This window comes from Aptenodytes patagonicus, unplaced genomic scaffold (assembly GCF_965638725.1).
Source record: "Aptenodytes patagonicus unplaced genomic scaffold, bAptPat1.pri.cur scaffold_74, whole genome shotgun sequence".
Taxonomy (NCBI): domain Eukaryota; kingdom Metazoa; phylum Chordata; class Aves; order Sphenisciformes; family Spheniscidae; genus Aptenodytes; species Aptenodytes patagonicus.
Genome location: NW_027472023.1, coordinates 521,694 through 533,748, shown reverse-complemented (window position 1 = coordinate 533,748; position 12,055 = coordinate 521,694). Strand labels below are relative to the sequence as shown.

Below are 12,055 nucleotides of genomic sequence, written 5' to 3'. Positions count from 1 at the left end.
AGTTGTTGCTAGGTAATGCTTACACGAGCCAAGGACTTTTCAGCTTCCCATGCTCTACCGACTGAGAAGGCTGGAGGTGCACAAGAAGCTGGGAGGGGGCACAGCCAAACTGGCCAAAGGGACATTCCATACCATGGGACGTCATGCTCAGTACATAAACTGGGGAAAGCTGGCCGGGGGGGGGCCGCTGCTCGGGGACTGGCTGGGCATCGGTTGGCGGGTGGTGAGCAATTGCACTGTGCATCACTTGCTTTGTGTATTATTATTATTATCATATTATTATTATTATTATTATCATATTATTTCAATTATTAAACTGTTTTTATCTCAACCCACGAGTTTTTTTCTCACTTGTGCTCTTCCAATTCTCTCCCCCATCCCACCGGGTGGGGGGGAGTGAGCGAGCGGCTGCGTGGTGCTCAGTTGCCGACTGAGGTTAAACCACGACACTCTCCCAGCCTGTCCTCAGAGCAGAGGGGTTCCAGCCCTCCGACTGTTTTTCTGGCCTCCTCTGGACCTGCTCCAACAGATCCAATCCCAAGAGAACGAGCTCGCTTCAGAAGAAGTGAAACCCAGTAAGAAATCAAGAGTCGACCGCCCAGAATGAAGGGGTTGGACTTGGGGATCGGGTGGTACGGGTGGTACGGTGTGAGAGACTGAACTGTAAATCATTTGTCTCAAAGATTGTTTGTCTAAGCGAAGAATCCTCTGGCTGCTACAAGGCCCCAGAGATAATGGCTACAGGTTGGGGACTGAACTGTAAAACATTTGAAGACATCCTGCCAAGCCAGGCGCCAGTCGCCAGTCGCGTGAAGAGCGGGGCTGGGGTCCTGGGGTCGCGTGAAACGTGTGCGCATATGCAGGAATGCGGAGATAGGCAGGTATGTGTCGTTGTCAAGGAAATTGCAGCCCTGGAATGAGGATAAAAGGGACTGCCAAGACAAGCCCGGTGCGATCGCCCACCGCCGAAACATCAAAAGACTTGGACCCGTGGGACGCCGCAGATCCATGGTGGTGACTATCCTTGCAACTCTGTCCCTAATGCTTGCTTAACTTCTGTCTTTTTATTCCATTCTATCCTGTCGCTACTAACTTCTACTTTTGATAATAAAAAGCTGTCTTGGGTACACGGCATTTGACCTCGTTTGTGGCTTAAGCTCTCTCTCGGGCTCATATCGAAACCTCTCCCGACGTTGGGTCGGGACATATGGGTGTAACTGGGGGGCGCAATCTGGGGTAGGGGTCCCTCTACGGAGGCACCCAGCTCGAGCTTCGGACCTGACATTAACCAGCGGGACCCCAGGGTCGGACCCTGTTACAGTGGCCGACGTGCGTAAATCCGTAACGGTGTGCAGGGACCTCCCCCTGCAATGGGTGTGGGTGTGCAAGGGCCCCCGTGCACCCGGCAGAGGTACGCAAGGACCCCCATGTAACAGGCATGGATGTGCAGGGACCCCCGTGCAACAGGGGGCTGGTGGTGTGCACGCAGGTAGTGTGCAACAGGGTGCTGGTGTGCAGGGACCAGCGCACAACACCTTTACGATGTGCAGGAACGCCTCTGCAACAGGGAGCGGGTGTGCAGGAACGCCTGTGCAACAGGGAGTGGGTGTGCAAGGACTCCTGTGCCCCAGGTGTGCAGGGACCGGCGTGCAACGAGGCTGCTGGTGCACAGCGAGGTGCTGGGATCACTGTCCAACGCAGCGCTGGTGTGCAGGGAAGTGTGCAAGGGGGTGTGTGCCACACGGTGTGCAAGGGGGTGCCTGCGGATCAGCGTGCAGCGAGGTGCTGGGACACGGCTCTGTGTAGAGCGGGATGGCCACGTGTTGGTGCAGCAGAAACCCCGGTCGATGCAGAAACTCCCCCCGTGCACCAGGGACGACTGTGCAGCAGGAACCCTGGTGTGCACAGAAACCCCCGTGCACCAGGGACAATTGTGCAAGCCTGGCTCTGCACACCGCTGCTCAGGACAACGAGGTTCCAGCGTGAAACTTGCACGCACGCAGACCCCCATGCCGGGCAGGGGGCAGATCCGGAGCAAGTTCCCCCAAAAAAATGTGTGGAGGGGGACAGGGATCTGCAGAAACACCTTTTATTTTGTTTTCTTTTTTTAAAAGAGGGACTACACCTCCCTGCGTGCTTCCGCCCCCCCCTGCCGCCACGGAGGCAGTGGGGATGAGGATGTTTTGGGGGTCACCAGCCACCCAGGGGGGCAGCTCACCCCGTAGCAGCGGGTCAGGGTGTTCCCACGTCCCCTCTGCGGTCCCTCGGGGGGGTGACACCCGTCACGGGACCCCGTCACAGCTCGGGCACGGCGTCGGCAGCGTCGTCCTGTCCCAGCGGCGCGGGCAAGCAGAGGCGTCGTGGCGACTGAGGGCGAAGAGGCGGCCGACGGCCAGCAGCGCCAGCAGTGCGATGGCTGCGCAGACACCGAACATGCTCCTGGTGCCCATCTGACGGTCACTGTCGTGGAGAACCAGTAAACCCAGACAGGCCAGTAAGTTCAGGGGGAGGCGAAACCAGTTCATCACCCCCAGGCGATCCCTCTCCGGCACCACTTTCCATCGGAGGAAACCCATGGCCGGGAAGTAAAGCCCGCAGGAGAGTTCGATGAGGAGGAAGGCGAGGAAGGACTCGGCGGGGCTCTCCTGGCTGGGGTTGGTGGAGAAGGTGAGCATGAAGAGGGAGAAGAAGACCAGGAGGACAGCGAGGGAGAGGAGGTGGACGGGCTGGAGGTGGTACCTCCTGGAGATGGTCAGGCGGTAGAGTGAGGAGCCCAGCGTGCTGGCGGCCATGAAGCCACAGAAGACGATGCCCAAGGGAGCGCCCTGGGGATCCAAGATGGGGGTCCAGAGGAAGACGAAGATGTAGATGACGCTTTCAAACAGAGCCTGGATGGTGCCCAGGAGAAGGACGGGCCGGTCGGAGAGGAGGCACTTCAAACCGTCGCCGCAGGTTTTGGAGAAAGCTCGTTTCTTTCCGTAGTTTTCATCCCAATTTTTCATGGCAAAGACCCCCAACAGCACCAGGAGGGGGATGGAGACCGTGAACGGGGCCACCAGGCCCAACCCCAACCCCTTGGTGAAGAAATTGGCTGCTCCCCAGCCCCCACGGCGATGATGTTGGTCCAAAAAGCCGCTCGGGAAAAGGTGACGTCGATCCACTCGGTTGGAAAATCGTACCGCTCCACGTGCCCGTGGACGTACCACACCTCGAAGGCAGAGAAGAGCAATGCTGCGGACAAACCCCTGGTTGATTATTGCTGGTACCGCGGGGACACGCGGACACGGGGACACACAGACACGGGGACAGCCGGCAACACCAGCCTGCCCCACACCGCCGCCCCCCCGGCCCCCCGCAACCGCCACAGCACGGCGCAGGCACAACTGCCCACCTCGGCCGCCGACGGTCACGCACCCCCCCCCACGCACCCCCCCCACGCACAACCACCCCACGCAGCCCCCCCCACGCACACCCTGCGTGGAGAACCCTCCCCGCCCCATACCCCACCCTGTGCATGGGGGGGGTGTTGGGGGGGGTCGTTATATTGGGGGGCTTGGCCGCGGTCCCTGAGCCCCCCCCCGGCTTCACCCCCTAACAAAGGGCCGGGCCGCAGCGGGGTGGGGTGGGGGAGGGGGACAGGATCTGCGGCAATACCCCCCCTCCCCCCCCCCCGGTGCTGCCCTCAGGCCCGATCGTGGCCCCCCCGGGGGTCAGGGCGTCCCGCTCGTTGTAAACAACCCCCCCGCCCCCCCAGCACTGGGCCAGACTGGGGGAAACTGGGAGTGCCGGGAACCTCAGAAAAGGAATGGGGGGGGGGGTAAGGGAGGGGCATGCGGGGGGGCAGGGGAAACGCCCCGGGGGGGGGGGGGGGGGGTGCTGGGCCCATTTGGGCACCGGCCACACCCAGGGCGATTCCCCCCCCTCCCCAAACAGGCTCTGCCCCCCCCAAGCTGACTGTCACCCCCGCCCAGGCCAGTTACCCCCCAACCTGGCTATCCCCCCACCTCCGGCCGTGCCCCCATCCCCCCCCCGAGGCTGGGGGGTCCCTGTGCCCCCCCCGCACTCACCCCCACCACCACGCTGTCGTCGCCCTGGAAGACGGGCAGGAACTTGTCCCCCCGCAGGATCTCCGCCTGGTTGAGGGGCCGGAACCGGCACAGGACCTTGATGCTGCACTCGGTGCTGGGCTTGGCCATGGCGGGGGGGGGACCCGGGGGGGGCGTCGAGAAGAGTTTGGGGGGGCCGGAGGCTGGGGGGGGGGCTCAAGGGTGCTGCTGGTACCCAAGGGTGTGGGATGTCACCCGGGGATGCGGGTGGTACCCGGGGGTGCTGGTTACAGCCTGAGGGCCAAGTGGTACCCGGGGATGCGGGACGCTGCTCAGGGATGCTGGGCGGTGCTCAGGGATGCAGGATGCTGCCCGGGGATGCGGGTGGTACCCGGGGATGCGGGATGCTGCTCAGGGATGCTGGGCGGTGCTCAGGGATGCAGGATGCTGCCCGGGGATGCGGGTGGTACCCAGGGATGCGGGATGCTGCCTGGGGATGCAGGAGGGAGGGCGGCGCCGGGCGGGGGATGCTCCGCAGCGCTCCTGCTGCCCCCTGCTCCAGTGACCGCGCTGCTGTCGCCGCTGCAGCCCCGGTACCGGGTGATGGGGGGGGGGGGAGGGAAGCCGCCCCCCGCCCCCCCCCGCACGCACACGCCCCCCCCCCCCGCGTTAAGGTGGAGCTGCCCGCGGCTCTTAAGGTGGACGGAGGCCGGGGGGGGAACGGACACGCCCGGCCCTGGGAACCGTCCCCCCAAACTGCTGATTCATGGCGGGGGGAGCAGGACCCTGTCCGGGGGCGGGGGGGGGGGGGTGTCGGCGCGGGGCCAGCCCCCCCTCCCCCCCCGCGTCAGCTCCCCTCCCCCCCGCGGGAAGCCAGCACTCCTGGCTCACGGCCCCCCTCCGGCGCTGAGGCCGGGCACACTCGTGTCCTTGGTGGCCCTGCCCAGGCCCGGGGGTCCAGGCGGGGGCAGGGACGCGCAGTCAGGGGGCACCGCCCCCCCCCGTGACCCCCAAAAACACGCAGGGGTGCCTGCACGGAGCTCACCCCGGGGGCACGCCCACGGGCGGCAGTGGGCAGCCCCCCCGTGTGCCCCAGCCCGCCTGCACCCCTCCGTGGGTACCCACCCGTGAGCACCCCGCTATGCACCCACCCGTGCATCCCCCGTGTGGACCCCCGCGAAACCCAGCCCGTGTGCCCCCTCTCCTGTGCCCCCCCCGTGTGCCCTCCCGTGTCTCCCTCCGTGTCACCCTCGTGCCCACCCGCGCGGTCCCCCGCGTGCACCCTCCCGCGTGCCCCCTCTCCTGTGCCCCCACCCGTGTGTGCCCACCCATGTGCCCCCGTCTGTACCCCCCCGGGTCTCCCCCCGGTCTCCCATTCGTGCCCCCTCCCCATCTCCCCCGGCCCACCCCGCGCAGGCCCCGCCCCCGCGCACTCCGTTTCCCGCTCTCCCCGGCCCTGCCGGGGTCCCGTTACCGACCCCCCCCCGTTACCAACCCAACCGGGCCTTAACGGCGGCGGCAGCGGAGCAGCGTGAGTCTGAGGGGCCGCGGACACGGGGGGGCCGAGGAGTGGGGCTGTGGGCCCCGAGGGGGGAGGGGGAGTGGGGCTGGGGGGGGCTGAGGACACGGAGGGGGCGGGCAATGGGGCCTGGGGGGGTGGGGGGATCAGCACTGGCCCCCCCACTGCACGGGGGTCTCCACACGCCGACCCCCCATCGCACGAGGGTCCCCGTGCACTCTCCCACCATTGCACGGGGGTCCTGCACAATCACCATCATTGCACGGGGTCCTTGTACACTGACCCCCCCATTGCACGGGGGTCCCTGCACGGCCACCACCATTGCACGGGGGGTCCTTGCACACCAACACCCCATTGCACGAGGGTCCCTCACAACCAGCAGCATGGCACGGCAGTCCTGCACAATCACCACCGTTGCACGAGGGTCCCTGCACACCATCCCCCGTTGCACAGGGGCCTTGCACACCGGCTCCCATTACACAACGGTGCCCGTGCACCCGCCCCTCCTCACACAGGGGTCCCTGCACAATCGCCACCATTGCATGGGGGTCCTTGCACACCAACCCCCCCATTGCACGGGGTCCTTGCACACCGACTCCATTGCACGGACGGCCACCCCCGTCGCAGGAGGCGCCGTGCGCATGCGCGCCCCCGGGGCGGGGACTAGAACTCCCGGCCTGCCCCGCGCGGGCAGCCCGGTGGAGCCGCGCGCTGATCGGCTGCGGAGGAGATTTGAACGGGGCGCGCGGCGGGGCCTGCACCCACCGGCGGCGGCGCGTGAGTCTGAGGGGCCGTGGACACGGGGGGCCGTGGAGCGGGGCTGGGGGGGCCGAGGAGTACGGCTGGGGTGGGGGGGACCTGCAGGTCCCGGGGAGGGCGACTGGGGGGGGCGCTCCAGGCCGCGGCGGGGCTGTGAGCATCTGGGGAGTGGGTCTGGGGGAGGCTGTGTGGCCTTAGGGGGGCCGAGGAGTGGGGCTGGGGTGTGTGTGTGTCTGTGTGGCCTTAGGGGGGCCGAGGAGTGGGGCTGGGGGCTCCCAGGGGGCTGGAGAATGGTGTGGTGGGGGGCAGCGAGCATTAGGGGGCCTGGAGAATGGGGCTGGGAGTTTCCTGCAAGCACTGAGGGGCTGCAAGTGTTGGGGGGGGCTGTGAGCCCTGAGGGGGGCTGTGAGCTGTGGGGGTCCCCCACCTTTCCCTGCCCGCCCCAGCCCGCCCCCAAGTCACCAGCCTGGTGTCACATGTGAAGCACCTCAAAGGAGCTGATTTTGCTGCCCGGATGGACAGCTGGGAGGACATAGAGGAGCTGCTCACCGAGCTAAGGGTGAGCGGGGGACCGGGGGGCTCCGCTGCCAGCACCGCAGGGTGGGAACCCTCCCCCAGAGGGCCCTGGGCTGGGTGCCGTGGCTCTGACACCCTCCCTTCCCCAGGAACGCCTCTGCTGCTGTCCTGGAGCCGCCTCCGACTCCAGCCAGGCCTCCCGGCTGCGGAAAAGCCAGGTCTGCGACAGAGTCCTGCGGATCTGTGTCGAGCGGATGGCCGAGCCCAGGGGCTGCCTGGCACATGCCACCAGCCTGGTGGCCGTGGCCGAGGAGGCGTGCCGGGGCTACCTGACTGCTGTGTCACAGCCTGCTCCCCTCTACCTGGAGAAGATCCTCTACCACCGGTGGAGGAACGCGGCCGGCCGGGGAAGCGGCGATGCCTGCTGGAGGGTGGCCGACCTCCTCCGTGCCCAGCTGCTGACTTACCGCCCCGGCCAGGCGCCCTCCAAGGACTTCATGGACATTGCCTACAGCAGCTTCAGCGTGCTCTGGAGAGGGGCGGACGCCCTGGCCGAGCCTGACCGGCCGCAGGAGGAGGGTAGAGCCGTCCTCTCAGTCCATCTGCGAGCCCTGCGCTTCCTCCTGCTGCTGGAGGAGGATGGGGCGGCCTTGCTGCCACTGCACCCCCCTTCTTCACCTCCCAGACGGCACAGCAGTCAGCTGCCACCTTGTACGAAGCCCAGCGGGTGCCGTCCTCGGCTTTCCTCAGCTGACAGCTCGGGTACTGCTTGCTCGCGGCTCTGCGAAAGGAGGCGACGAGGCCGCCCACCCTCCAGCAATCCCTCCGCTTCTTCGAGCTCACCTGGAGCAGTGCCGGCATCTCTGCAAGAGCGGCGGGTACAGTGAGGCCGAGGAGGCAGTAAAGGACGTGAGGGGCTTCTTGGGGGCCACCGGCAGCTCCGCAAAGTCTTTCGGTGACCCCCTGTCCCTCCTGGAGGCCGGGGTTCAGCTGAGCCAGGTGCTGGCCAAGAGTGCTTGCCCCGCGGGGCTGCCCTTATCCCAGGCCTTGGAGCGCTTCCTCAGGTGCTGGCTGAGAGCTGCCAGTTCATCGTCTCCTCCCTCGGCGAGTACGCGAAGAGGAGCAAGCAGCAGCCCTTTGGCTGGGAGGATGTGCTCAGCCTCTGTGCCTTCACCGAGGATCACTGCCGTGTCCTCCACCAGCTGCTGGAGAGGGTAAGGCAGGGGCTGGGAGTGGGGCCACCACGTAGTGTGGTCGATCAGAGCCTCTGTGAGCAGCTGGAGGGTTCGTAACCCCGCTCCGGGCTCGATGTTCCCCTTAATCCATCAGCAGAGGGTCCCTCTCCGGTGTCCCCGTCAAGCAGCAGCGCCTGGTGCTGCCCGGGCCCCACGAATGCTGTTTTTCTCCTTCCCTCCCTTCTGCAGGTTCCTCCTGACAGTGTCAAACAGAAGCTCATGGTGAAGCAGCTGCTCTACTGTAGCATCGAGCTCTTTACCAGTGTCAGTGTGGCCTACGACCCCGAGCCCCCCGGGAAACTCACCTCAGCCAAGAAGTGATCTTATGCCTCCTTGAAGCCCGCTGCTCCTCCTACAGGCCAAGGCACAGCAGGGACATGTGTTGGGCTGTGCGAGGTGGCTGAGGTTTGGGGGCTCAGACCCCCTCCCTCGTCCCTGCTGAGATCAGTGCCCCCATGTCCCCCGGGCACAGTGCAGACTCTTCCCTCCCCAAGGCCCACAGCGGGGTTGTCTGTCCTACCAGCCGCACAGCCACCATCTCCTGCGGCAGCGACTCATCGGTCTCCTCTGCCTGCACCGTCTTCCCCCTGCTACGGACACTGTGGGCATCTGGGCTGTGAGAAGAGACCTCGGCCGGCATGGCAATCCCCCAGGGGGCCAACAGGGAGCCAGGGTGCTGCCCAGCCTCTGCTGGGGCTGGCACCAGGCACCCCCGGCACCCCAGCACTGCACAGACCCACCCCCCGCCCCTGTCCTGCCCCAGGCCTGGGGGGCATGGAGGAGAGCCTGGGAGCTGCTCAGAGTTGTGCAGAGCTGCTTCCAGGAGTCCCGAGTTGCTCAGAGATGTGTTGAGCCGCATAGGAGAAGACAAAGGGCTCTCCCGAGCAGGCTGGAGGAGCGGACAGGAGCCAGAAAGATGTCTGCAAGTGGCAGAGGTCTGCTCGAAGCTGCGAGGAACAGAAGTCGTCTCCTGGGGGACAGGAGAGGGGTCAGGCAGAGCAGGGGGCAAATTTCTCAGCTATTTCCAACCACCCTCTTCGAGTACCACTGTGGGAGCTTGCTCTGTGCTGGGCAAAACACCCCCCACTCCGGACTGGGGTGAGGGGCCTGGGCATCTCTCTTGGCTCTGCTGTACATCTCCCTGGTGGACCCCAAAATGCCCCCCTGCCCACCCCGCAGTGCAGGGAAAAAAGAAATCCTGAAACATCACATCCTGGAGAAGTCTGAAGCTGCCTAATGCCCTTGGACCACTGGCACGGGCATCCCACTGCCTATGGAGAGAGGGCACAGGGCCTTGCAGACAGGCCTGCCTCACTCCTCTTCTCTGCCAGCAGGAGAGCTTTCCCGGGGCTGCGATTCTGCTCTCCCAGTGACACTGGAGCTTTGGTGAGCGACCCTGGGCTGCGCAAGCTGGAGCTGGACCAGCGGGGGCTTCTCCTTCAAGCCCCATTCCCCTGCCCTGTCCCTTGCAGCCCGGACCACGAGCATCCTTCTCCTGAGGGAGAAAGCTCCCTTCCCCACTAGCGGCGCAAGCTGTTGGAAGCTCCCTGGAAGAACATTTGCAAGGAACATACACAAGTCGAGCTGCCACACATCATCTTTGCTTTATTATTCTTCCTAAAGGAGCTCTTGGGCCTGCGGGTGGTCGTTGTGGCTCGCCGTCTTCCCGTGAACCTGTACTCGGTACACACAGGTGTACTCTGGGTTTCCCCAGTTGCTCTGCACCTGGAATTTGATGTAGCGAAAGGTCCTGGGAAGCTCCTTCTGTAAAGAAATGGGGGGAGCCATCATGACACAGGTGGCAAGAGCCACAGCACATCGCCGGAGCCCCCTCTACCCGTGCTCCCCCTGCCGAGGACCAAACAGCAGCCCTGACGAAGGAGGCAGCAAGGTCAACCAGATCCCCCTTTGCCAGGGCCACGGAGGAGCCCTCTGTGCCCAGAAAGCAAAGGCCTGGCCTCAGAGGCTTGCTGAGGGGGGCTGTGGAAACCGGAGGCCCTTTGCTGCCTGGGCTGCTGCGGGATGCGGGGAGAATCCCACTGCGGGGGGGGGGGGAGACATCTGCCATCCTCCCTCCCGCCGTCTCCCCCGAGGGGGACTGTTTCCCTGCCTGGGCCCCTTCCCACTGCTGCTTTCTCTGCGCTACCCGAAGGAAAAGGAACGCCCTTGCAAAGGTGGGGCAGCTGCCTCGGTCAGCAGAGCAAAGCCCCATTTGCTCTCCTCTTGCCGTCTTCCCTGCAGGAGCAAGGAGCGTGGGAGAGCAGAGGCTGGCTGGGGTGATCCTCCGCACTCTTTCCTCCAAGGACTTGCAGACAACCCCGCCTTCTTCCCAGGCATCCTGCCCACAGCTCTTGCGGTACCTGCACATGGAATGTCTGAGCGATCTCCTTGTGCACGTCGTAGGTGAACGTTCCCAGGAGAGTTTCTGCCGCTGCCTCATCCACTCCCTCAAAGACAAGAGACAAAAGGAGCAGGTCAGGCTCGCACAGGGCGTCAGAAAAAGGGCACGCCGAGGCCGAACCCGGGAACCCTTCCCCACCTCCCTCGGCTCTAGCGGTAGTCTAGCACAGCTTAGGCTGACTCTGGGTCAGGGTGCTTTCAGCACGTGCTCCAGGATCCTTGGCCATGAAGCAGAGAAGAAGCCCCCAGAGGCACAGAACCCCCACGTGTCCCCAGTGGCCCCCCAGGGGATGCGGTGCTCTGCAGCAGCCAGCCCCAGACACATGTCTGAGAGCAGCCGCCGAGAGAAGCACGTCTCTGGTACAGCTTTTCCCTGGGGCCGGCCCCCCCCCCCGAGAAGCACAAGGCAAAGACTTACAGAGACAGCAAACTCTTTGGGGGCACTGCTGACTTCCCCGGAAGGAGAGACTGCCTCCGAGATATGCCAGATGGTGAAAGCCGTTGGCCAGATTTGCTCAGGCAGCCGGACGACCACGTGGCCCCGAGATCCTTGGAAAGCCCAGCAGCTGCCAGGGGCAATACGGGGCTGAAACCAGAAAGCCATGACCGTCAGCGGCAAGGCAGCCCAAGAGCCAACAGAGCTGCCTGTTTGGCCAGAAGCAGAGACCTTGCCTTGCCTGTGGGCTGCGATCCTGCTCGTAAATGAGTACAAGTCGCTGGGCAGCAGGGCAATATGGAAGTGTTTCTACAAAACCTCTGGGCTCCTCCAGCTTTCCCAAGCCAGCTCTGCTTTCTCAGAGCCTGCAGAGACAGGGCAGGTCTCCCCAGTGTACCTCACCCCATTGCCCTTCAAAGATTGCGCTGCAGCTGCACGGTCCAATGCAGACTGGGACCCTGCTTCAGACTTGGTAGACCAGATCAGGGCCGGGGCCCAGAGGAGCATCTCTCGCGGCTTCCGTGGCTCAGCAGCCCCCACCACTCCCACCCCCTCTGGAAAGGGACCCTCAGAGATGCGGTATGGCAGTGGGGCTGCCAAGGACAAACTGCAACCAAGGGTGGTGGGCAGGTCGCGGAAGCTGGGTTCAGCTCGGTCCCCCTCCTGATGGGAGGGCAGTGCTGTCAGGGATCGCAGGGGTCAGGAATGCGACGCAGCCTGCAGGGCTGAGCGATAGGGCCGGGCTGAAGGGAAGTGCTGTGCGCTTGGTCTGCCAATCCAAAAGCAAGGAGGTGAACCACAAGTCAGGACTTCCCTTGTGATACCTGCAAGATTGCCTCTGGAGGGTTTGCAGAAGAGAAGCCGAACAGAGAAAGCCACCAGGTCATCTTGCCTTGCCCACCATAACTCTTGGATGTCCTCTCCGCATCAATGGTGGCACCTGACATGAAGGAGGCCAGAGATTAGGAGTGGAAGCAGTGCATTAGGATGTATTTCTCAGGCTTGAAAGCAGAGCTTGGCAGACTTTGGGGGAGTGCCACACACAAACGGAGGGCAGCGAGACTTCCTGTCTGCATACCTATGGCTTCCAGAGCCCAGTCCGGCATCCGGACGTAGCCTTCAAGCACCTTCTTAATTGCCGCCT

At 64.5% G+C, this 12,055-nt stretch overlaps 1 protein-coding gene and 1 long non-coding RNA gene across 2 annotated transcripts; one reads left to right on the top strand and one right to left on the bottom strand.

The window, feature by feature from the left end:
- Nucleotides 1–2,080: 2,080 nt before the first annotated feature.
- On the bottom strand, nucleotides 2,081–6,208 carry LOC143173417 (molybdate-anion transporter-like). Its single transcript, XM_076363635.1, is given in 5 exon segments — nucleotides 2,081–2,351; nucleotides 2,354–3,100; nucleotides 3,103–3,231; nucleotides 4,068–4,187; nucleotides 6,130–6,208. Coding segments are annotated over 5 exon segments (1,131 nt in total). The 3' UTR covers nucleotides 2,081–2,295.
- Nucleotides 6,209–6,281: 73 nt separating this feature from the next.
- On the top strand, nucleotides 6,282–7,097 carry LOC143173424 (uncharacterized). The gene is made up of 3 exons (XR_012997554.1): nucleotides 6,282–6,342; nucleotides 6,771–6,883; nucleotides 6,990–7,097. It is a non-coding gene; the product is annotated as an uncharacterized LOC143173424 (long non-coding RNA).
- The last annotated feature ends 4,958 nt before the right edge of the window (nucleotides 7,098–12,055 follow it).